The sequence below is a fragment of the Martes martes genome (assembly GCF_963455335.1).
Source record: "Martes martes genome assembly, chromosome: 16".
NCBI classification, from domain to species: domain Eukaryota; kingdom Metazoa; phylum Chordata; class Mammalia; order Carnivora; family Mustelidae; genus Martes; species Martes martes.
Window position 1 is genome coordinate 29,561,591 of NC_137904.1, and position 26,421 is coordinate 29,588,011.

Sequence of the window (26,421 nt, forward strand, 5' to 3'; positions counted from 1 at the left end):
ATAAAGGCAGCCACTTAACTGACTGAGCCACCTAGGTGCCCCTAAAGGATTTTCTTTTTAAATAATCTCTACACTTAAAGTGGGGCTCAAACTTACAACCCCGAGATCAAGAGTTGCATGTGCCACCAAATGAGCCAGACAGGCACCCCTTGCCACTATTTATTTAAGCTTAGTTAAATAGATGATTCTAAGATCACATTTCATGTGTTGATGTTTTTACAAGACTCAGAGAAATGTGGATAAATTTAGAACTATTTTAGAATTCAGAGCTTTTAAAAACCTAAAAACGGGGACGTCTGGGTGGCTCAGTTGGTTAAGCTGCTGCCTTCGGCTCAGGTCATGATCCCAGGGTCCTGGGATTGAGTCCCGCATCGGGCTCCTTGCTCAGCTGGGAGCCTGCTTCTCTCTCTGCCTCTGCCTGCCTCTCTCTCTCTCTGTGACAAATAAATAATTAAAATCTTTAAAAAAAAAAAAAAACAACAACCTAAAAACGTAGATTAGCTCTTCTCTACTTGAACTTCTACTATTCTTCCACTCTCAGCAGATGACTTACTTAACTAAATAAGACTAAATGAGATCAGCTAAGCAATGATCTCTTTCCTCTACTCTTACAGTGTAGCTCTTTTCTAAAGCCACACAAAATTTTCATCCTCTTGAGGGTAACTTCTCCCAGGACCTTACAGAGATTCTGCTCAGTTTCCCCAGGGGTAACGCTCCCACTTTCCTACACCAGAAATTCTCCTTTTGCTCTCTCCTAACAACTTTTCCTCTCAGCTGAAATAACTCATTTGACCTGACTATGCAAAGAAGTTCCTCATTTTTTTACTAGGTTACACTGTGAAACTATAGTTTTCACTTTTTGACTTCTCTAGCCCATGTAAACTACTTTTTTTTTTCTTTTAAATTGACTTGCCCTTTAGCTGTCATGTCAATACTGTTTTTCTATTTCTCCCTTTATTTTCTGAATATTGCTTATGTTGCCTTGCCTTATTCCTTTTCTTTTTATACCTTGTAGAAGGGAATAGAAAAAAAAAAAAACTACATTCAAAGTAATTCAACCATGATAGCAATAAGGTCTGAAAGAAAGTGGCGGGGAAAATGAAGAAATGGTAAATTCAAGTACTTAAGTACTTTGAAAGAACAAATTAAAGGGCAGAGTGATATATGAATATACGGTTAGAAGAAAAGGGGGAAAAAAACCTAAGAACACTCCCAGCCGTTAGCTTTAGCATGGAAGAATAATGTTGCCTTTCACAAAAATGATAGGAAAAGGAACCTGACTTGAGACAAGACAGATGGTAAAATCAAATTTAGGCATTCCCAAAGCAGCTGTCTAGATCATGAAGGAAACTGGAAACAGGAAACTAGTTAAATGTGAAAATTAAGAGCTGACAATGTGGCTTTATGGCCCTATAATTGTGAAAACCTGTACATAATGCTTTAGCATTTACCAAGCAATTATATAACATATACATGATAATTGAAGAGAGTTGTTTTCCAAGAAAGACTAAAAAAAAAAGTACATCAGAGTTCTTAATTTATGATCTGATAACATTTGGTAAAAAAGACAGGGAAATACACGGATCAATTATTTTAGCTGATGGGACCAGTTGGAGCCATGCTCAAAGACAATTCCAAGTCACAAATGGATCCTTTCTGTCTACTCATACAATCCTGGTTCACAGAATGTTATCCATATGGTCAGAAACTCACTTTAAGTCAAGAGTTATTAATTCAAAAGGGAAGAAAAGTACATTTTAAAGAATTATCAGAAAGCAAACAGCTGTATAATTACCACTCAGGTCATGACCCAATACAGCCAGCACTCTAAAAGCTTCCTTCTGCTTTCTCTGAATCCAAATTCTTCCTTCCTTCTAAAGTTAACAGTTTTGGGGCACCTGGGTGGCTCAGTCAGTTAAATGTCTGACTCTTGATTTTGGCTCAGGTCATGGTCTCAGGGTCATGAGGTTGAGCCCCACGCTGGGCTCTGCACTGGGTGTGGAGCCTGCTTGGGATTCTCTCTCCCTCTCCCTCTATCCCCCTGGTCCTGCTCATGCACTTTCTCTATTAAATAAGTAAAAAAAAAGAAAGTTTATAATTTTTCTGCATTTTATGGCAGTCAATTACTTCTTGCTTTTTTAGTTTTGTAGTCTATGCATAAAAGATAGTCAATTTCATTTTCCCTGTTTCTGAAGTTTTTGTTTTTTAAAAAATCATGTAATTTATATTTGTGTCTGGTTTCTTTCCCACAACATTATGTTTATGATGTTTCATTTATGTTGAATATAACTCTAAGTCCATTCATTTTCATTGCTATACAATATTCTATTACATGAATATGTCTCAACTTGTTATCCCTTCCACTACTAATGGATATATATACACATATATATATATGCATATATATATATATTTAAGATTTATTTATTTTAGAGAGAAAGAGCAAGAGCAAGTGAGGGTGAGTAGGGTGAGGGGCAGAGGGAGACGGAGAGAATCTCAAGCAGACTCTCCGCTGAGTTTGCAGTCCAATGTAGGGCTCAATTTCATGACCCTGAGGTCATGACCTGAGCTGAAATCAAGAGTCCAATGCTTAACCAACTGAACTACCCAGATGCCCCAACTAATGGACATTTAATATTTTCATTTTTCTTTTTAGCTTTGGGCTATTACAGATAATGCTGTTATCTGAATGAATATTCTTGTATATATCTCCTGGTATACATGTCTGTTTTTAGATGCTTAAAAAGAAGATTTATCTTTAACTAGGTAACTATTTTCTAAAAGAGCTATATTAATTTATACTTTTAATAGCAGGGTATGAGAGTCCCTGTTGCTCAAATAACCTTACCAACGCCATCAACCTGTTTAATCTTAGCTCTTCTGGTGGGTGTGCACTGATATGGCAATGTGACTTTAATTTGCATTCCCCTGGTTCGTAGTGTGGCTGATCACTTTTTGATATGGTTACTGGCTATTTGAATATCCTTTCTTTGAAGTGCCTATTTAAGTATCAACCATTTTTTATGGAACTGCTTTTTTCTTCATAATTTATGTAAGTCCTTTGTATTTTCTGGATTGAGCCCTTTGGCAGTTATAGGCATTACAAACATCTTCTACTCCAACGCTTGCCTTTTTACTCTCTTAATGGTGTCTTTTGATGGAACTAAAGTTCTTAATTTTAATGATATCCAATTTGTTAATCTTTTCCTTTATGGTTAGTGCTTTTTGTACCCTATTTAAGCAGTCTTTCCCTCCGTCAAGGTCATGAATGTATTCACCTTTATTATCTTCTGGGCATTGTTTTATTGTTTTGCTTTCACATTTAGTTCTATAGCCCACCTGGAATTGAACACGGTGTGGTGAGAGAGACTGAGAAAACTGTCTTTCTCTCATTGATCTTCAATGCCATCTTTGTCATAAATCAAGTGTTCATACGTTTGTGAACCTGATTCTGGGCTCTCTATTCTAGTTCACTGGTCTACTTGTCTTTTCTCACATCAATATCACTGTACTGTACTGTAGTGTTATAAAATTATAGTATCTGGTAGCTCAATTCCTCATGCTTTATTTTTCTTCAAGAATGTTTTAGTTATTTTGGTGCTTTGTACTTCTACTTTTTTTTTTTTTTTTTAAAGTAAGCTCTATGCCCAACATGGGGCTTAAACTCAAGACCCCAAGATCAAGAGTTGCATGCTCTACCGACTAAGCCAGCTAGGCACCCCTGTACTTCGATTTTAGATTCAGCTTATCGAGTTATATATACATAATCATCTATACACAGAGTTAGAATTTTCATTGGGATTTTGTGTTGAATCTGTAGATCAGTTTGTGGAGAACTGGTATCTGTGAAATATTGGGTCTTCTAATCCATGAACATGGTCTAGTCCTTCAAATATTTGAGTCTTTTAAAATTTTTGTCAATATTTTATTTATTGTTTTCCATATAGATGCCTTATATGTCTATTGTAGTTTATTTCTAGGTACTTAATTTTTTTCATACTATGACAAACGATGTCCGTAGTGGATTGAATGGTGGCTCCCCAAAAGATATGTCTACATCCTAACTCCCCTGAACTTGTGAATGTGACCTTATTTGGCAAAATAGTTTTTGCAAATTTAATTAAGTTGAGGCTCTTGAGGTTGAGAAATCCTCATATCTGGATTATCTGGATGGCCTCTCAATCTAATGACAAGTGTTCTTATCAGTAAATCTTAGTGAAAAGCAAAGGGAGAAGGAGAAGACCACGCAAAGGAGGCGGCACAGATTGGAGTTATGAGCTATGAAATGCCAACGGAAGCTGGAAGAGACAAGGAAGGATTCTCCCCTAAAGCCTTTGGAGGGAGCACAGCCCTGCTGATTTCAGACGTCTTGATTTTAGACTTCCAGCCTTTAGAATTATGTATGAAAGAACACATTTCTGTTGTTTTAATCACCAAATTTGTGTTAATTTTTTATAGCAGTCCTAGGAAACAACTTGTTTTACCCAAGAACATCCCTGTTTCCCTCCAACCAACCAACCAATCTCCAAAGGTATCCACATTTACATGGCGGAGAAGGTATACATGCATACGTAACATAGGAGACAGAAACCGTTAAAAGAAAGTAGTATTCTGATGTACCAGCTATCCTGTTGCTATTTAATATGAGTGAGGAATGTCATTTCATACATAGGTCAGCATGTGTGATACCAAATCCCGGCTCTAATCACATACAATATCATCATAATACGTTGGAAGTGAACACAATGAAGATGCTCCAAAGACAGAAAGTGGCTATGTTTCACAAATGACACTGGCAAGACCAGCAATAACTTGCCTAACATTAAACTAACCATTTTTCGGTGGACTGCAATGATGTAGCCTGTAAAGGAATTGTCAGGAAGAGATGGCATATGACCATTCACCATTCCATTTGTGAAGTTCTTCTCAGTTCCACATGGCACAACAGTGTTTGGCATTCCATTGGGTATGAATATTGGTCGGGGCAAGTCCCCATTGGTGGTTAGAGTGAACATTCCATTTGTAGATGGGGAAGAGGAGAAATCTACAAATTCAAAGATAAGTACAGCATCATAAACTTCTGGTGCCTTCACCTTTGCTCTTTTCTCAAATAATGTGGGGACCCAGACCACTGTAGTAGAGTCTCTTTTAGCAAAGGAAAGGGAGAAATCATAATTCAAATAATAATTCTAGATTGGAAGATTTTAATTTCAGATTCTACTTCTATAACTCACATTTAAGACTAAATAACAAACCAAGAGTAACTGCTGGAAAGTTTTCTGAAAAGTTTAAGTAAAATTTTTCAAAGAACTTCTATCAGCACCATATTGTTGCATGCAACAGTGCTCAACACTCCATGTGACTAGTGGATTTTCTATTGGATGGAAAAGGTTATAGGACAGACAAACAATACTATATGGTCAAAAAGACTAAGATAACCATATCAAATCACATGCAATATTAAATAAACAGTAATTCTTTTTTTGTTTTTATTTCCCATCCCAACCCTAAAACAGATTCTTTTTTAGTTGTGTTTATTGTTTTATTTTCTGATAGTATATATCTCTTACACCATCTATTGTCATGTTAGTGTCAGATAAAAAGAATTAAGAAATCTGAATTCCAGTGGAAGATTTAGTTAACCATCTACCTGTCACTTGTATTGCCTGAATTTTAGGCTCTTCATCTAAAAAATGAGGAATTTGAGCCAAATGATCACCAAGGTTTCTATCAGGCTCCAAAGTTCTTTTGCCCAAATATCTTTAGCTCGAACAAATATTAAGTTCTTAGGCCAATATTTAAAGCTAAAATCACAAGAGGGAGCTCTAGTTCTATCTTACCTGTCTGTATTGGACTAGAAGCTGAAATTGGAGATCCAGGAATGGGGATTTCAAATGCACACAAAAACCCACTCACTGAGAGCCGTACTTTTTGGTTGTCCTGAGGGAAATTCTACAGAAAAAAAGATGAGAAGGGGAAATTTTTCAGATAAAATGGAAAATCATTCTCTCTGATACATACAAGCTAATGTTTTAGATGCTTTCACCAATAAAACAAACAAAAAGACAATAATTCCTCTCAAACAACTAAAAGATGAAAGCTTGATAAACTGGCTGAAAACTAACCTTACTGACAAAACCATTATCCCTTTCCATAGGAAAAAAGTATGTTTTGCATAACTGGCTCCTTAAGATTGGTCCTTCATTTCAAGCATCTAAACCCCAAACTCAGAGAGCTCTTACCTTTGCTTTACACATGAGAAAAACATTAATTAGGTGAGTTTGTTAAGAAAGCCCAAAGATAAATGTTAATAATACCAATGGTAGGAGCTCAATTCAGGGTAGGCAACATACTTATTATTTTATTGAAAAATCTTTTAAGCTTATTTTATTTAAATTCAATTAGTTGGGTACCTGGGTGGCTCAGTCAGTTAAGCGTCTGCCTTTCCCTCAGGTCATGATCCTGGAGTCCCAGGATCATGTCCTACATTGGGCTCCCTGCTCAGAAGGGAGTCTGCTTCTCCCTCTGCCCTTCAACCCCCCTTGTGTCCTCTCTAGCTTCCTCTCTCTTAAATCATGAATAAAATCTTGCAATAAAAAAACAAATAAATACATTCAATTAGTTAGCATACAGTGTAGTATTAGTTTCAGATGCAGAGTTCAGTTATTCATCCACTGTGCATTATATCACATGTCCTCCTAACGCTCGATACCAAGTTACTCCATCCACCTATATTTATTTTTTTGTTTCGAGTTTTTTTTTCCTTGAAAGATTTTATTTGACTGAGAGATCACAAGTAGGTAGAGAGGCAGGCAGAGAGAAAGGGGGAAGCAGGCTCTCCACTGAGCAGAGAGCCTGACTCGGGGCTCAATTCCAGGACCCTGAGATCACGACCTGAGCCGAAGGCAGAGGCCCAACCCACTGAGCCACCCAGGTGCCCCTGTTTCAAGTTTTTATTTATTTATTTATTTTTAAAAAATTTTTATTTATTTGACAGACAGAGATCACAAGCAGGCAGAGAGGCAGGCAGAGAGAGAGGGAGAAGCAGGCTCCCTTCTGAGAGGAGAGCCCGATGTGGGGCTCGATCCCAGGACCCTGAGATCATGACCTGAGCCGAAGGCAGAGGCTTTAACCCACTGAGCCACCCAGGGGCCCCTCAAGTTTTTATTTAAGTTCTAGTTTGTTAACATATGGTGTATATTAGTTTTAGGCAATATATATAATATATATGTAGGCAATATATATATATATACACATTATATATAATATATATATAATATATTTATCAAATTGCTTATTTTTTCCAGCTGGTATGCAGAAAGAACTGATTTATGTCATTTGCCTTTGCTCTCTAACTTAGTGTACTGAAAGGCCAGGTGTATATATTAATAAAGAAATAATAAAAGAACACATGTATAACTATGTATTTTAACCTAGGAAGAATTTTAGTGAGCATGGTAATATAGAAGGACCATAAAGTGTAGCAGCAGTAGTCACTAGGGTAATTCTATACTGTAGTGACATAGCTAGATTACTCCATATAGATAGCACTGGACTTACATGTTTCTCTTTTTTAAAAATGCCACTACCATTATTACTTTTTTATGCTGGTAGATAACCCTTTTTAAAATTTCTGGAATGGGAAGCTTGAGAAATTTTTTTGTTCAGTCTCTGTTGCGTTTTAGTATCTCCTTCAGTCATTAATTGACAAAACTGTGATTTTTTTTTAATTTAAAAGATTTTATTTATCTGAGAGAGCGAGAGCAGGGAGAAAAGCAGAGGAAGAGGGAACAGACTCCCTGCTGAGCAAGGAGATGGCCACGGAGCTTGATCCCAAGACCCCGAGATCATGACCTAAGCTAAAATCAAGAGTTAGCCACCCAATGACTGAGCCATCCAGGTGACTGAGAAAACTATGATCTTTGAAGGATGGAATCAAGGTTTTCTTAGAAAGAATAGTTAATATTACCTTTATGTTGGAACCATGTACTTCTGCCAGAAGGATTTGTTCTGATTTAAGCCCACAGAGATCGCTCAGCTGTTTCTTTAAACCTGTGTACTTTTCATCCATATTTAGTCGTAGTCCATATCGTACAGGGGTAGTACCATCCAGCTTAATAACTAGTAAAGGAAAAACATCTTTTATCAGTAAAATACAGGTTTCACTGAAAGCTTTCCTATGTGTGTGTGTGTGACTTGGAAATAGCAAACATTTCAGTCTAGAATTTTTTTAAAAAGATTTTATTTATTATTTATTTGAGAGAGAGAGACACACACACAGAACATGAGCAGGGGGAAGAACAGAGGGAAAGACAGAAGCAGACCCTCTGCTTAGCAGTGAGCCCAGTGTGGGGCTCAATCCCAGGACCCTGGGATCATGACCTGAGCTGAAGGCAGACACTTAACCGACTAAGCCACCCAGGTGCCCCTCAGTCTAGAATTTTTATTTCATATGTAAATTACAATAGATGGTACTTAGGGATGATGTTGAGTGCAATCATTATTTTTTGATGTTCATCTGCTATAGAAATGTGAATGGCCTTGCAAGATTTTAAAGAGTTTCTGACATGTTTGAAACTAACAGAGGAATCAATGGGTACAAGGCTTGGACCCCTATTCCAGTCTTTCAAACTGCAAATTATTCTTAAAATTAGATTGCTAGATTATAACATGCTGGCCAATTTTTATGAGAATGCATTATAAAGAAATGACTATACTTACAAACTCAGGTTACCTGAATAAGGTAAAAGATATTGAAGTTAAGTAATTTTTCAGAACTTTGTGACCTACCTGTTATTTCTAAGTGCATATAACTGTCCATTGGTAGTGGCAAAGACAAAAAATTGAAAGGGTCAAATCGGACACTTATATGCCCACATGTCTTGCATCTGACTTGGGACCTCAGCTGCCCATGGAACAAATCTACAACAATTGATCTATTCCTTCTCAGATGGTTGTCCCAGGCCTAGCAAGGAAAAAAATTAGAGAACTTTTTTTTTCTAAAATTCAAAAGATAATTATTTCTACACAAATTCAAATAAACTGGCTAAATCTATTAGGTTTAAATGTCAAGATATAATCCTCTGAAGCTAATGTAACATTGTATATCAACTATACTCCAATAAAAAAAAAATAATCCTTAGTCTTCATTCGTATTGCATGGAGCACTGGGTATGGTGCATAAACAATGAATTTTGGAACACTGAAAAAAAATTAAATTAAAAAAAATACGGAAGCTTTCTGCCTGTAAATTTACAGTACAGATATGTAATTTAAAATGTACCATCTACTGAGATAGTACAGAAAACCAGTTCTTGAATGGACTTTGATTCTTTTTGTTCAACCTACATATTAAATACAGATGGGAAATCCTATTTTTTTGTTCTTACCATGGTGACAACGGTGAGTATTAAAGTTCTCTGTCCATTAAAGGTAGATAAAACATGCCTATTGGTGACTACACATTATTTTAGCAATTAAGGGGACTCCCAAGTTCTACCAAATGATTATTCCTACATTTTTTCCCAAAAGTTTACAATGTAAAAAGGTGACATTCTAAAACTTGCATTAAAGATGCTTTGTTTTGGTGTTACTGAATAAGAATTAAACAGAGAAATATAAATTCCTTCACTTCCACAGTAAAATTCTAATCACAGAATAGTTTAATTAAATTAAATGTTAATAGTTTAATTAGCATTTAAGTTGTGTGACACACGTTTGTGGCCAGAACATCTGATCTATTGCTTACATTAGAAATTCAAAACCGACAAACCTCTGCAGCTACTTCCCAGTCTGGTCGGCCATCGCTGTCCTTCAATTCCACATATGGCTTCTCATGGACTCGGTTGAGATCTTCATGAAGACCATCCAAGAGAAAAGCCAGAAGTTCTTGGGAATCTTGCTGCTGGAACCCATTAAACCTGGGAGCATATTTTGCTATGGTCCACTATAAATATAACAGGAATCAAACTCATTATTTGCTACCACATAAAATTTGGAATGAACACGCCCCATAATTCATTCAGCTGCATTATGAGAAGGTAAATAATATTTAATCTGCCTTGATTTCAGCAAATATATTTTGAATAATCATGAAATCTTTCTAGTCTTAATCTCAAATGACAAGGAAAAAAAGGTATTTTGGCCAATACTATGTTCCAGTTCAGTATCATATAAGCAAACAGTTCTTTAGGTACACAGATATTATTTAAGACAGGTAGGACAGAAATACTAAAATAGCATTTGCTCTCATTGAAAAAGTGTTTTCTTTTACGGTTAACTTTTCTAGTCTTGTATCCTAACTTTTATTATTGGAGGCAGAATAGCCTGTTTAAATGTGAGGACTTACTTACTAACTTATAATCTTGGGCAAGCTATTTAACTGCCCTGGGCCTTAGTTTCCTAAGCCATAAAATGAGGATAATAGCATTGCTTTACATTTTAGGACTATTTAGAAGATTAACTGAGTTAATACACATAAAGTAATTAGAGTAATGCTTAGAAATGGTTAAGAAGTCACATTTTTAGCTATTAGGTTAAGAAGTCCAATTTTTAGCTATAATGATTATTAATTTTTAATCTAAAAAGTTTTTGTATTGTTTTTAAATAAAGATAAAAAATAATCCTAAAAAATAATCATACCTTCATTACATATAAAATTTGTATCCATGGACTTCAGTAATTACATTCTTTCTGGCTCCTATTTTTAATTAATTTATTTTTTAATTTGGCTCTATGCCCAGTGTGGAGCCCAATGTGGGACTTAAACTCCATCACCCTGAGGTCAAGACCTGAGCTGAGATCAAGAGTTGGATGCTTAATCCACTGAGCCACCCAGGTGTTCCTCTTGCTGTTTTTTAAAAATTCTATAGATGGGGGGGCCTGGATGGCTCGGTTGGTTAAGTGTCTGCCTTTGGCTCAAGTCATGATCCCAGGGTTTTGGGATCAAGCCCAGGGAGCCTGCTTTTCCTTCTCCCTCTGCTTGCCACTCCCCCTGCTTGTGCTCTCTGGCTCTCTTTCCCTCTGTGTCAAATAAATAAATAACTGAATAAAATCCTTAAAAAAATTCTATAGATAGAATTATCTTAGTAATATTAAAAAGTGTACTGAGTATCATTTATTAGGCTCAGAGGTATACCTTGCAGTTAGAATACTACTAACAGTAAAGGACTAACAAAGGAAGATTTCCTATGTATACAAGATATTTGATAAATTAGTAAACTGAATGACAACCCAAATTTAGACTATGACTTTGATCATTTCCTAACACTACATCTACACCAGTATTTTGCATACATCTGAACGAGTAAAAGCATCTGACACCCAGTTTATTCTCACGAAAGAGCTAAAACACATTAGTTAAACTAAAACTAAAAAGCTAAACATAAAAAGCATGTAGAAAAAAAATCAGTTACTTAAACAACTGCTTAGGACTTAATACTTCAGTATTATTTTAATCTACTTACCCGAAGCTTTAATGGGGCAACATTCTTCTGAGTTCCACTCCAAAGTTCCTGTACTAAATCCCCATAGCATTTAGCCATATGGCCCTTCATACCAATAGGATTTGTCCTAGAAGTTTGAGAGGAAAATTTGTTGCTAAACGTTCTCATAAATCACAATCACATGGGGACAGAAATGTCTAGCATCTATTTTCTCACAAATTTCTTTTTAAAACGAGAGAAGTATCCCTTGCCCCTTATTTCATACTAAGTAGGGCAAATAAGACTTTTCTCCCCCAGGGTTTAGAAGAGGAGATTTAAGAGATGGTGGGTTCATATCAAAGTCATAAAAGAGGGCAATGAACCAAGAAATATTACCTGTTGAGTTCATAAAGATGTCTCCCTGAGATAAAATACTGCGTCAGTGGCTGTGTGTTACTAACACACTGGATGCTTGAGTTCATGAAGCAAGTGTTTCCCAGGTTACTCAGACCGGTGGCTCCTTTTTCTGTGGGAACTAGAACAAACAATATGAGAAGGAAGCCTAACTATAGAAAGATGTCACAGGCAGACCAAACAGTTACTTGTTTTTGATGCAATGATTTTTATAATTTTTTTAATCAGCTAAATGGAGCTAATACTTCTTTATCTGGTCTTGGAATGCTGAAGTAGAGGTTTTTCACAGAGTATCACTGGCGATTATGGTAATCTAAGCTCATCTGTGATCTAAAATTAGCTATGATTCTCTTTAACTGCTATGATAGATTTTTACAATTCAAACAATTCTCTCCCAGTATTTTGTCTTTAAAAAAATATATAAATTATATAACTGCCAAGGTTAGAAAAAAATGTGATGCTCCAGGAAAAAGAAAAAGGGGTCCTAATCACTTTTGAATTAGAAAGCTGAGAGTTATTAACACTTCAATAGTTTAGTAATTTTAAGATAATTTCTTTAGAAATAATTGACCAGAGACTTACCCTTGTGTCTATCTATTTTACTACTGTTTGCTATAAACGACATTTCCTCAGGCCAACTCATATCTTTGTTGCGAACTGGAAAGACAGAGAGAGGAATGTGTTAATTTCTTACCCATTCAAATCAATTGCTTCTTTTTTTTTTTTAAAGAAAGGTTTTTATTTCTAAATCAGAAACTGAAAAAAATTGAGTTAATTTTAGTAATTGATTCTGAAACCATTCTAACTCTTTATACTGGGGACTTTATAGTCACTTGATTCGAATTCACTGGTAAGCTATTCCCTCAATTGCCTACCTGAATTAAAATTATACTCAAACATCTATAGAAGTAATTAAAGCTCTTAAACTTAATGCATAAGAATCATCACAATTCCTTCTTAAATTATGACAACTGTCAGAGTAATTTCTTTTAATACAAAGGCAGCCTGCAATGTTTCCAAAAATCTTGAAGGGAAAAGATACATTTTAAGTTTTCACTGACATACCCATGCCAGTGTGTAGATCTATGTGTGAGTATACAAGTAAGCTCTGTTGGTGAGTGACTAGTGTTGATGACTAATGAAAGCCTCTGCTACTAACTATGCCAGAGAGTTAGTTTTCTTACTCAAACTCAAAAGGTAGCTTGAAATTTTGTAAATTTATAACCGAATTCACTTGTTTCTACCTAATGTTTCTAATATTCCTTGCCAACCAACGAATGCAGATATTGTTTTTTTTAAAGCAATTTACATAGTATGTAGGATTACATAAGAGCTTAATGGTTTTTCTTACTATAAAGAATATAATGATCAAGTAATAGTCAGAAAAATTATAAAGTAGATTATTAGTAACTAAATCTTTAAATTCTTCCCCTAAAATCTAATATAGATGCATGCTTCCATCTTATACCTTCAATTACTAGATGCTGCTCATCTTGGATTTTCAAATATTCCAATCTATGATCTTCATCATCCAGAAGTGTAAGGTAATTCTGTGCATGGAGGAAGAAATGTTTTTGTTAATTTGATTACTAAACCTAAAACAGAAAAGGAAGTAAAAATGAACAATAATTAAAAATTTAAACACGTCCGTATAGTTCCATAACTCATGTGACAGATATCTGGCATATTATAGTTGTTCAGAAATATTTACAATTTAGGTGGCAAAATGAGAGAAAAACAATGTCTACGCCATAAACAAATACTCTGTCTCTAAAACATAATTATAACAGAATTTTGGGGAGATGAGAAGACTCATCACACACCAAACCAAAATTCACTGAGATTTAGATTTTCTGAAGTACTTGCACTAAAGAAATTTTCTTTCGTACGCAATATGAAATTCAGTAAACATACTTATGATCAAGATGAAACATACTGGGAACCAAAAATACAAAATCAAAATTCTACAGCAGAATTACAAGTTTTTGTTTGTGCTCACAAAATTAAGTTATTTAATTCTAAGGGAGTTACTATTACGCTGGAATGTTAAGGAAGATACTACTATGTTGTTATTAATTCTAAGGAATATTATTATTAATTCTAAGGTATATTATTAATTCTAAGGGAGATACTATTATGTTGGAATGCATTCAATTTTCATAAGAAAATTGAGACAGTTAAGTGACTTGCTCTGGGTTATACAACTAAACAAGTGGCAGGGCCAGGATTTAATTCCTGGCGGTGCGGCTATAGGAATTGTGTTCTTAACTATTATACTATACTGCCTCTCAATGGTGATCACAGGAAGATAAAAGAGGGAACAATGGAATACAGAACTGGTTAAAACTACTTATGATCCAATTTCAGAGTATAATGTGAAAACATTGCGATGTTAGGAAGACTATATAAGTAATTAATAACACTACATCATGGGGCACCTGGGTGGCTCAGTGGGTTAGGCCTCTGCCTTCAGCTCAGGTCATGATCTCAGGGCTCTGGGATCAAGCCCCGCATCGCATCGGGCTCTCTGCTCAGTAGGGAGCCTGCTTCCTCCCCCCTCTCTCTCTGTGCCTGCCTCTCTGCCTACTTGTGACCTCTGTCTGTCAAATAAATGAATAAAATCTTTAAAAAAATAATAATAATAATAACACTATGTCAGAGGAGGATGGAAGACAGGGGTAAGAGGATGAGAGTGAAGAATTTTCAGTATACACTTCTGTACTGTTCGGATCTTGTCAGTTATATGTACAAGTCACCTTACAACCGGGAATGACTTACCTCACTGTTGTAGAGCCACAGGCGCATATCTTCCTCTTTGATGCGTAGCCTTTGAGACAGATATTCATGAATTTCCTTGATGGTCTGCATTCGACTAAAACAGCCTGTATAGGCTAAGACCCGCTTTAATGGTGCATTCGGAGAAGGTACATTGCCTATGGTCATAGTAATCATAATAAGGAAAAAGGTAGACGTAAAAAAAAAAAAAAAAAAAAAAAAGGCGCCCATTCAGCACTGATTGTTTTAGGAAATAATGATGAGAAATGAGAATTACAGGTTTAATAATTTTATAAATTAAGAAGCTTTAAAAGGCAGACAGGAGACCAATTGTGTTAAAGTAAATTCAAAGCCTTAACTTTGAAAGGAAGAGCAACAAAACCAGAGGCCCAAGTAACAGGCTGTATTTGGATCCCAAGAGGAGTGGCAAGTATCAACAACAGACACTGGTACCTTGGCTGCCCTCAGCAGGGTCACACTCAATAGCAAAATCAATATTCAATTTAAGAATGGGGAAGATCATATGGGACTGGATCTGAATTCCACAGATAACTGAATTCATTAAAAAGAATTCCACAGAAAACTGGATTCATTAAAAAGAGAACCATTGGCCCCAAATGGGATCACTTACGTTAAAGGTGTAAGTCTATAAACCAAGACTTAATACCTAACCTAACTACAGTTTCAAACCCCTAGAAATGTAACCTTTAACCAGTCAACATGGGAATTTCCAGGTCAGTACTAGGAAATTTGATAGACCCCTATTATTCCCTTCTAGAGCAAGACCTTGCCTAAAACAATGGAATCTTTGTGAAAAGTTTCCTTTTTTCCACTCCTCTATCTTTAACCTCCGCTTTTCTTTCTGTAGTTCTTGGGAGCACCCCTCTACTTGCTAGAAAGGATGTTACCAGATCCATAAATCAATTAATAAAGCCAATTAGATCTTAAAAATTTACTTGGTTGAATTTTTGTTATTTAACAACCTGACCCACTTTGTTAAAATAAACTGTCTTTGAATTACTAATCCCATCACTCTCAGTAATTAAGTGCCCCAATTACCTGGCACAGTAGTACAATTACACAAGAAACTTTTACTTAAAATTCCAAATAGGCATAGACTCTACAATGGCCAAACAGAGTTTAAAGTGAAACCGAGAACTTTCCCGTGCCAAAAAAAAATTGCCCTGCTGAAAAGGTAGGAGGCAGGAAAACTGTATGGCCTGCCTGCAAAATAAGATGACAGCAGACATGATCTTGAATTCCAAGAGGGCTTAAGAAACAAAAAGAATGACAATAAGGGGAAAGAGAGAAAAGTGAAGAAAGAATATATCAAGTTTAATCAACCACCTGCTACTTCTAAACAGAAGGGGGATGACATGACAAGAGATGATGGAAGTAAAAAATAGGTTGCTAAAACAATCAACAAAATCTTGGTTAACTATTCAGCCAAAAACCCAGGCAAGAGCTGTAGCTTAAAATGGTCCTCTCTAGCTATAGTAGGTTATAGTTAACTGAGCAACCCAAAACAAAAATGAACTTAGTGTATCAATATAATCCATTGAGGGTACAATTATACATGCCAGGTAATTTTCCACCTATCCAATGGAGACTTAGCTTCTTTCCTCTTATTAAATGTCTTTAAGTCTTCAACTACTAAACAAAGCAGAGAAAAGTATTGGTATTATCTGCTTTTTTAAGAGCTTCCAGAAAAAAATTTACTCACCTAAAATAGGCTGAAAAATCATATAAGAAACAAAGACCCTGTAGCCTTATCTGTCAACAAGGCTACATTTAAGTCATTGTTAACTGTGTCACAGTTTGTACATCCATCACTTCAAAAGTAATAAAAGAGTCTAGTAAACAGCCCTACTACATTAATGAGAAAGATGAAAAATATGTTATGATAGAACAAAACCCAACCATGATCAATTTTTAAACACAGTCTAGCAAATTTTTTACTATCAGCAAGCAAAGGATAATTCCTGACAGAAAATAAAAGAGCAAAATTTTCCAATTATACATCAGAGGATTAGTTATAAGATTACAGCAAGAAAGCATATTTTCATAAACTTCAAAATGATTAATGACTGATTTCAGAACTAATTAGTAAGGAATAAAATTTCAAATTAAGAATAAATTTGGAGCTACCCAGTTCTAGGATTCAGAAGCATTTGTAAGTGTAGTGTCCAAGCCAATTTATTGTCTTAAGCCATGTAAGAAATTTATTTGAATTCTAGACAGTTCTTATAGCATAGCTCATTAAGCAGGCAGCCACTTATTACACATAATTTTGTGTTTTTGAGTAACACCAACAAATCTAGTGGAATTTACAGAAACAGCAAAAATCTAGGATCAGCACAAGAGTTACAAAGAATACTTACTAAAAGTGCAACAACACATCTTGCCTCTCATGTTATCTTTCAAAGAGAATTGAGAAAGATATATGCTATGGGTGTCAGGGAAGCAAGGCGAATTATTTTTATTCAATGGAAAATTAAATCAAGAAAATGTTTCATAGTGATTCTGTTTTCACTGTTCCTTGATTTTGACATTTTCCCCAAAGACAAAGTTTGGTTAGGCAGAAGCCAATGCTTTGTTATAATTCTTACCAAAAAGTATGTGTAAGAATCTGCATTATTATGCGAATATAACCTTTAAGGAAGACATAAAACTATTTGATTTCCAAAGAGGAATGGTGCTTATAGGGTTGGTTTGGGTTCACAGGTAGTTCTTGCATCCTAAGTAATATTAATAACATTCTGGTATTGTTACACAAAGTCTCAGACTTTGTGTAAATGTGTAACTCAACTGAAGAACAATGTCAAATATTCGCAAAGCTAAAGCATAGAGCAAGTCCTGCCCTTCAATAAAATGTAACCTCACAGAGAAATCAAAGGGGAATTTTTGCCTATAATACATTAAATGGGAACTTATATGTCATTTTGATAAGCCAGGATTGATGTTTTTCAAAGCAAATGTGCCATTTTAATTTTCAAAAATATATTCTTCACTTTATATTATCTATCTCTTATAAAGGCTCCTTGGACCAACCATGAGAAATGTATCAAGTTTTGCCAAGAGTCCCCCCAAAACACCAACAAATAAACAAAAATATGATACTGTGAAAGAAATTACTTTTCAGAAATTTGAGTGGAGTTGAAAAGACCAATCATCAATCGACAGATTCTAACTTAGGGCAAACAATTTATAATGGTTTTTTTTCAAAGAAAAAAAGTATGTGAAATTTATTCTATGTATGTTTACAAACCAGAAAAGGAAACAATTCTTCTCAGTTTGATGCTGAGACTTTGCCACTACCCCGTCTAGTCTTGCGCATGACCATAGATCTAAGCCCCACAGATGATTTACTGATTTTGTATGAAAGTAGATGGATGTATGTGTTAGTACAGTGGCACCAGACTTTGAGCAACTTGGTTGTTTTTGTTTTTGTTTTTTTTAAAGAAATGAATGGTATTCTTGCTGCATTCTTAAGTTACCTCTTGGTAAATGCTGAGGAAACATTCTCAGGCTCATCATACCCATATTCACCCAGATGTTAGACTGCTGTGTCCGAGTGGCAGGCTGCTGTCTTAGGAAGAGAAGATAGCGAGGAAATAACTCCAGCTCTGGGATTTCTGTCTTGCTATTCTTGATCACCTATTGTTATAAAAGATATAATGTGATCACTATAAAAGAATAAACAAAATTTGTCATTTTTTATCGAATTTCTGAAATTTATTTTGAAACTAAAATGTTCAATAGCTTCACTACTTGTATTTGTTAGATTACAGAGATTCATAGATTGAAATTACATGGGTTTAAATACTCTCAGACTCCTGGTCCTAAACTCGTCTTCCAAGATTTGAACTCCTGGTGAGTATTTTCTCCTCTTTTATTTAAAAGCAAGTGACACTGAAATTAAGGGGGGAAATCTTAAATATTAGCTATAATTCTATTACCTTCACACCATAATTCTTCTCACTTTTACATACTTCATGTATATAAATGATGGTCTTTTTTTTTTTAAGATTTTATTTATTTGACAGAGAGAGATGCAGGAGAGGGAATACAAGCAGGGGGCGTGGGAGAGGGAGAAGCAGGCTTCCTGCGGAGTAAGGAGCCCAATGTGGGGCTTGATCCTAGGACACTGGGATCATGACCTGAGCCGAAGGCAGATGCTTACTGCCTAAGCCACCCAGGTACCCCTAAATGATGGTCTTTTAAGGGACAAATTCTTAGGACTGGAGCTATAAGTCAAAAAGTATGGAAGGCCGTATCATTAACTGTCTAAGTCATTTTGCCACCTGAAGTGTAGGAATTTACAATACCCTCAGAAATTTATGAAGGTACTTCCCTTATAAAACCTTATCAGTGGACATCATTTGAAAATATCTGGTTTCTTTAACACATATAAAAAGAGTATTAGGGGCGCCTGGGTGGCTCAGTGGATTAAAGCCTCTGCCTTCAGCTCAGGTCACGATCCCAGGGTCCTGGGATCGAGCCCCATATCGGGCTCTCTGCTCAGTGGTGAGCCTGCTTCCCTTCCTCTCTCTCTGCCTGCCTCTCTGCCTACCTGTGATCTCTGTCAAATTAAATAAAAATCTTAAAAAAAAAAAAGAGTATTCTAAATTTGCCTAAAATTTTATTTCTTTTATTCGTTTGTTTTTTTTTTAAAGATTTTATTTATTTATTTGACAGACAGAGATCACAAGTAGGCAGAGAGGCAGATAGAGAGAGAGGAGGAAGCAGGCTCCCTGCCGAGCAGAGAGCCCTATGCAGGGCTCGATCCCAGGACCCTGGGATCATGATCTGAGCCGAAGGCAGAGGCTTAACCCACTGAGCCACTCAGGTGCCCCTCTTGTATTAGTTTTAAGAACAGAAATGTTTTCATATACAAATTTGCTATGTTCTACTGTAACTGGTTTGTTCCATGTATTTTTGTCTATGATTAAAACAATTACTCTGGATGCACAAAATTGAGATTCATGTTGAAACAGGATTTTTTAGTAACCCCCTCCAAATAATGTGCTTGCCAGCCCAAAGATACAGGAAAACATTTCATTATAAAAATATCACTCTAAGAATTTTAACAGTAGAACATTATCAATTTAGTATTCCAAAAGGATAGCAGGATTAACCTACTTTAAAACACAAAATCCTACACAATCTTTAAGTCTCAAGTGAGCAGGTTTTATTTTATTTCCCTCTGCCCTAGTAACCAATGTCTTCTGCAGTAGACCATTTTCCAATATCAAGAGGGGGCAGTAAAGAACCAAATGAAAACAATGCTACAAACCAAACCTTTAGGACTTTTTCTTAACAGTATTCCACATGTTCTGTTATACTACAGTATGGCACTTGAAAAGCTCCATTGGGGAGCTTTTTCAAATCCTACTTAAATGATAAGCAAGAAAGGGCTCTCCCTGGTATTCTAGATTGCTGGAAGAAGTCTGTCCACTTCTGGGCAGGTACTAACAGTTACAAAGCCAACCATAATTTCTTATAATTTCAGTTTAATATGATTTGAGGAAGCATTAATAATTCAGTATTAGTAGTTGACAGGCTACATAAAACATACCTTTGGCAGAATCTGAACTGATAATGAAGTAGTTTTTATAAAATCTTTTTTTTTTTAAGATTTTATTTATTTATATGACAGACAGAGATCACAAGTAGGCAGAGAGGCAGGCAGAGAGAGAAAGAGGGAAGCAGGCTCCCGGCTGAGCAGAGAGCCCAATGCGGGGCTCAATCCCAGGACCCTGGGATCATGACCTGAGCCGAAGACAGAGGCTTAACCTACTGAGCCACCCAGGCGCCCCCATGAAGTAGTGTTTATAATATGCATCTTGTTTGCCAAGATAACAAGTGAGTTTGTGAAAAATTACAAATTAATAAAAGTCTTACACACAAACATACAAAAACACGTATTTATTCACATTTTAATTATTCTTATCTTTGAACTTAACTTCAGTGGCAACTGTCAAACAATAGATGCAATTCCACGCGCAAGAATTTACCTTAAAGAGATCACACACGTTTGGAAAAAACCCTGAGATCATGACCTGAGCTGAGATCAAGAGCTGGATGCTTTAACCAACTGAGCTACCCAGGCACTCCAAAGGTATTTTTATATAAACAGTATGACTTACACATCATAAAAGCATTCATTTTTAACCTTGCCATGGCAATATATTTAGTATTCTCTCTACCTGAAAACACCATTTTAAATGTTTTTTTGCAGCATTTTTTCCTGAAATCAGGCCAATGTGTCATATTTAGAGATGAAAAAATTCTATCAAGCCAGCAAATGCAGCTCTGATGTAGTAAAATCACTTTAATATTTGTGTGACATAAATGTAAAAAAAATGACCTTGTGTGAGGCTCTGAAAATGCTCTTAATGATGATGATGATATTAGCAATGGTTAACATTTACTGACCACTTACTGTGAATCAGATGCTGTGTTAATCATATGTATTATTTAATTATCAAAACAACTCTAATGAAGTAGATACTGTTACCTCCATTTTACAGAGGAGGAAGAAACTAAGATTTAGAGACTGGAACACTGGTAATCCAAATTTAGGCAGGCTCTAAAACATCAAACTATACATATGTCAAAAACGATTATCACAGTGTTTTCCCAGATATATTCCCAGATATAGAATATTAAGCTACAGCTGGGAAGTCTGCTGTGACAAGAAAGAACTAATTTGTGAATAGTGAGATTCATATAGGAAAGTAATGGAAGACCCAAAGTAGGACTGTTCCTTATATGAAGCTCCAGTGGTTATACTTACAGGTCTAGGTAGAGCCAGGTTTGCTCCATACCAGTGATAAAGTGCTCTCCACACAGGTTCTGGGACCATTTCATAATCTCTTCCATGGATCAGCTGTGGGGTTCGTTTTAATCGTCCTCCTTCTAGTGTTAGTGATGTAGCCTTAGAAAGAATGGAATACAAATGTTGGTTTTTTAAATATTTTTAGTATTACAGTCTCTTGTGTTTTACCAAAATCTAGACACAGAATAACAAGCACATATGTCACTACTCAGTTTCATGTTACTGGAAAATCATTTTCTAAAAGAGATTTTTATTTTTAACTTCCAAAATAAATTATTTAAGAAAGAGAACTCAAGGCAAATCATTTGAAAAATCACTGGAGCATTTGGAAATAAGACTGGTTTTCACAGATCTTCAAACAACAGAAAATATTTTGGAAAAAAAAATTCCACATACATATAAAACTACATTTTCCCAGTAGCTGTCCTAAGTAAGAATATTTCTAAGGATTACTACACTACTGTGCAATTACTAAATCATAAAATATCCTCGCAGAAATATACTATGCAGAGATACCCACCTACAACAGGTTAATTTAATGAACCGTGAATGTATGAATGTCATGCTATATGTTAAAACCTCTAGAATGAAATTTACTTGCCACCTGAAAGGGAATTATTTTAAGTAGATGTCATATCACCTACCTTTACAGGTTCTTGAGTTACTAGTGGCTGGTTATCAATAGCCCCTGGTTTCTGAGGATTGAGATGCAACAAAATATTCCCATTGGCTCCCAGCAAACACTGGTTGTTATTGTCAGAAGTGTTATGTTGTCGAGCAAAGCACATATCTGCCCCTGGTGTGGCAGAATACAGAAAGCCTATACGGGGGAAGAGGATGGAATCTCTTTATTTGTAGTTATTATACATAAATAGGCTTGAAGATATGAACTCAATGTCCATGTATTAGATTAATGCTATTTTTCTGTTGGCATGGCAGTATAGTGTAAGATTCTGACAACTCTGTAGAAGATAAGAATTATACACATAATCCTTTTGGACAACACCTAGCATTAACACTAGGTGGAAGAAAAGCTTTAAAAACTGTGACCAAATGAGGCCCCTGACTGGCACAGTCGGGTAAGTGCCCGACTCTTGATTTCAGCTCAGGTTATGATCTCAGGGTCATGAGATCCAGCCATGTGTCAGGTTCTGTACTCAGCATGGAGTCTGCTTGTGATTCTTTCTCTCCTTCTGGCTCCCGCTCCCCTCACCCTGATTCACATGGTCTCTCTCTAAAATAAATAAACACAAATCTAAAAAACCACCACAACAAAAAACAAAAAATCACCACACAACTGTGGCCAAATGAACATGTGGCCAGCCTCCTAAAATATCTAATAACTCACATTAATTATATATCCTTTAATAGAAAGGAAGATGTATGGCCAAATAGCTGGGCTCTCACAGAGTCACCCTTAATTCTTCTTTTCCCCCTGTAAACACATTCTGAATGTTCTTAAGAGACTGGTCATAAGAAGTCTCTAAACCAAAGCGAAGGAGCTAAGACAAGAACTCTTAACAGAAGAGTGCCAGGGAGGAGGGAACTTTCCTAGTAAATTTATTTCAAAGGAAGGCATGTCAGGTTACAATAGAAAAATGCACACAGAAAAATGATTAATAAGGACTTAAAAGAGTTGTGAACCTCAATGGTATTTTAAGGTATTTCAACTCTGGGGGCGCCTGGGTGGCTCAGTGGGTTAAGCCTCTGCCTTCGGCTCAGGTCATGGTCTCAGGGTCCTGGGATTGAACCCCACATCGGGCTCTCTGCTCAGCAGGGAGCCCGCTTCCTTCCTTTCTCTCTGCCTGCCTCTCTGCCTATTTGTGATCTCTGTCTGTCAAACAAACAAGTAAAATCTTAAAAAAAAAAAAAGGGGTATTTCAACTCTGAACAATAGACTAGCTATTCTAGCCATCAATCAGGTAAACATTCTAGCCATCAGACAATTTAAACCTTTTGTCTGGGGCACTGATCAGACTATGCATAGCATAGGACCTTAGAGAGGCTTAAAAATAATCTTGGTGTTAAAGCTCATCAGAGACAGAACTTCTAGGACTGCTAAATGATTGCTATAATATCAGATGGGGAAGGGGTGCCTGGGTGGCTCTGCCTTCTGCCTCTGCCTTCGGCTCAGGTCTTGATTTCAGGGTCCTGGGATTGAGCCCCGCATCGGGCTCTCTGCTCAGCAGGGAGTCTGCTGCTCTGCCTACTTGTGATCTCTGTCAAACAAATACATTTTTAAAAAAATCTTAAAAAAAAAAATCAGATGGGGAAGAAAGAGGAGTAGATTCTACAAAGAACTTTGTAGAGAAGACACTAGCTCTGTCCGATTTGCGGGATCTCAGAGATGAAGCAAGAGTAAGCTTGAGAGTACTGCCACTGTTATCAGCAGAGGGATCAGCTCATCTCAGCTATGCCGCAAAAACATCAAAGCATTTTCCCCAAATGTGTAAAAACACTGAGTTTTAGGTAGGACTAAAGGACTGCAAAGGATTATGGGACGCATTATGACTTTTTCTCAATAGTTTCACAAAATAATCCCCTAATTCCAGCCTGAAATGTCTGCAGAATCTAATATGAGGGTGCATTTAACCCAGTGAAGGCAGAGTGAGTCTAGGAGATGGAATTTTAGATTTTCTCAAAAACGGTCTCTCCAAATGATTGACAAAATAATTAAATAGCGATATGGAGAGAAGTAGCTTTTATCAATGAAAATAGTGAAAAAAAAATATATATATATATATTTTTTTAAACAAATGAACTAATTTATTTTAAATAGGCTCATGCCCAATCATGCCCAATCTGGGCCTTGAACCACTACCCTAAGATCAAGAGCTGCGTGCTCTACTGACAGAGTCAGCCAGGTACCCCAACAGCGAACATATTTTCAAATTGAGAGATTCATGAAATAGAATACAGAAGAGTTTCTCTTTGTAAAGCTACTAATATATTCAAGAATTTTATAACTGACCATTTCATTCAAAACTTACTTCTGTGAACGGAAGTCTGGTTATAGCCTATGAAGCACATTCTCTGATAAAGTATACTCTTTTAAGAAGTGACCTTGAATAAACTTTATGGGAAGCAAGCCATCTTACCACTGCCAGCAGTTTCTGAGGCTTCAGATGCAGAAGAAATGTTGTCTGAAAACTTCTCTTCTGTGGTATTCACATAGCTGAGGCTGCCTCCTCCGATTCTATCTTCACTCTGCTCTATACAATGTACTGCTGTTCCAAATGAGTATTTCCCTCCATTCAGAACAGATGACGGCTCAATTACAACAGGGTTGGCATCCTAAAAAATCATGAGGTCAGAAATTAAAAGGTACAATTTAATAATCCAAGCACTAAGCAGGTTTTGAAAATGAATCTCCGAATTATCTATTGCTTTTAATCCTCCTGTAGTTAGCTACTGCCAATTAAGAACATTTTAATCTGTAACTAAATTTCAGTTTTTTCAAAGGGGAAGTGTGTGTGTAAATAAAATTGATAAAGCAGACTGGGGACACATACCACAAAGGACTTTGTGACACAAAGGGAGTAAGTGATGTATGTACGTATGTGTGTTTATTTTATTTAAATATCTTTTTTAAATCTTTTTTTTTAAAGATTTTATTTATTTATTTGACAGACAGCGAGCACAAGTAGGCAAAATGGAAGGCAAAGGAAGAGAGAGAGAAGCAGGCTCCCCGCTGAGCAGGGAGCCCCACAGGAGCCCCATGCCGGGCTCAATCCGAGGACCCTGGGATCATGACCTGAGCCGAAGACAAGATGCTCAACTGACTCAGTCACCCAGGTGCCCCTGTTTATTTATTATCTTCTAAAGTAAGCTCTATGCTCAACGTGGACCTTAAAAGTGTGACCCTGAGATCAAGAGTTGCGTGCTCTGGGGCACCTGGGAGGCTCAGTTGTTTAGCGTCTGCCTTCAGCTAAGGTCATGACTCCAGGGTCCTGGGATCCAGCCCAGTATACGGCTGGCTTCCTACTTGGTGGGAAGCCTGCTTCTCCCTCTTCCACTCCCCCTGCTTGTGTTCCCTTTCTCGCTGTCTCTCTCTGTCAAATAAACAGAAAATATTCGGGGTGGGGTGGGGAAAAGAAGGTCCTTCTTACTCATGGGAGAGTCAGCTTTTTTTTTTTTTTTAAAAAGATTTTATTTATTTATTTGACGGACAGAGATCACAAGTAGGCAGAGAGGCAGGCAGAGAGAGAGGAAGGGAAGCAGGCTCCCTGTGGAGCAGAGAGCCCGATTCGGGGCTCGATCCCAGCACCCTGAGATCATGACCTGAGCCAAAGGCAGAGGTTTTAACCCAGTGAGCCACCCAGGCACCCCAAGGGGGTCAGCCTTTTTTAAAAAAAAAAAGGTGGGGGGCATTGCATGCTTTACCGACTGAACCAGCCAGCCGGCCGGCCAGGTGCCCCTAACACAAACTAATTCAGGCCTTTATTCTGTCGAAAACTGAAAATTATGGAAGGTTTCTTTTAATATTAAAAAAATTAAATAATATTTATTCTTTTTATTATTACAGATTACACTGTCACTGAAAGAACTACAGAAGAATATCATAAATATGCTAAATGATCCCATCATTTAGCATTAACTACAGTTGATATTTTGGTATGTTTACTTTTTCATGACTGAAAACATACACATACATGTAAAAAATAAATAGCGTGGAATATATAGTTAGAACTAAGGGCGGCGCTCTGACTTACCAGCTATATGACCTTCCAGGATAACTTTTTTTTTTTTTTAAGATTTTATTTATTTATTTGTCAGAGAGAGAGCGAGAGCGAGCACAGGCAGACAGAGTGGCAGGCAGAGGCAGAGGGAGAAGCAGGCTCCCTGCTGAGCAAGGAGCCCGATGTGGGACTTGATCCCAGGACGCTGGGATCATGGCCTGAGCTGAAGGCAGCCGCTTAACCAACTGAGCCACCCAGGCGCCCCCAGGATAACTTTTTTTAAAGTAGG

At 36.6% G+C, this 26,421-nt stretch overlaps 1 protein-coding gene across 2 annotated transcripts in view; it reads right to left on the reverse strand.

Moving 5' to 3' along the window:
- The window catches only part of USP32 (ubiquitin specific peptidase 32), a 207,809-nt gene that overhangs the window by 18,828 nt on the left and 162,560 nt on the right, over positions 1-26,421 (reverse strand). Inside the window, exons 13-26 of one of the 2 annotated variants that reach the window (XM_080825818.1) lie at positions 24,552-24,747; positions 22,098-22,273; positions 21,412-21,552; positions 18,152-18,269; positions 14,616-14,770; positions 13,306-13,387; positions 12,420-12,494; positions 11,820-11,958; positions 11,466-11,571; positions 9,773-9,946; positions 8,791-8,965; positions 7,970-8,121; positions 5,841-5,952; positions 4,833-5,044 (exon numbers count right to left, since the gene is read on the reverse strand). In XM_080825818.1, coding sequence (XP_080681944.1) covers positions 4,833-5,044; positions 5,841-5,952; positions 7,970-8,121; positions 8,791-8,965; positions 9,773-9,946; positions 11,466-11,571; positions 11,820-11,958; positions 12,420-12,494; positions 13,306-13,387; positions 14,616-14,770; positions 18,152-18,269; positions 21,412-21,552; positions 22,098-22,273; positions 24,552-24,747 — 2,013 coding nt within the window. Of the gene's footprint in view, positions 1-4,832; positions 5,045-5,840; positions 5,953-7,969; positions 8,122-8,790; positions 8,966-9,772; positions 9,947-11,465; positions 11,572-11,819; positions 11,959-12,419; positions 12,495-13,305; positions 13,388-14,615; positions 14,771-18,109; positions 18,270-21,411; positions 21,553-22,097; positions 22,274-24,551; positions 24,748-26,421 lie in introns of both variants that reach the window. The other variant, XM_080825817.1, reaches the window with a different exon arrangement.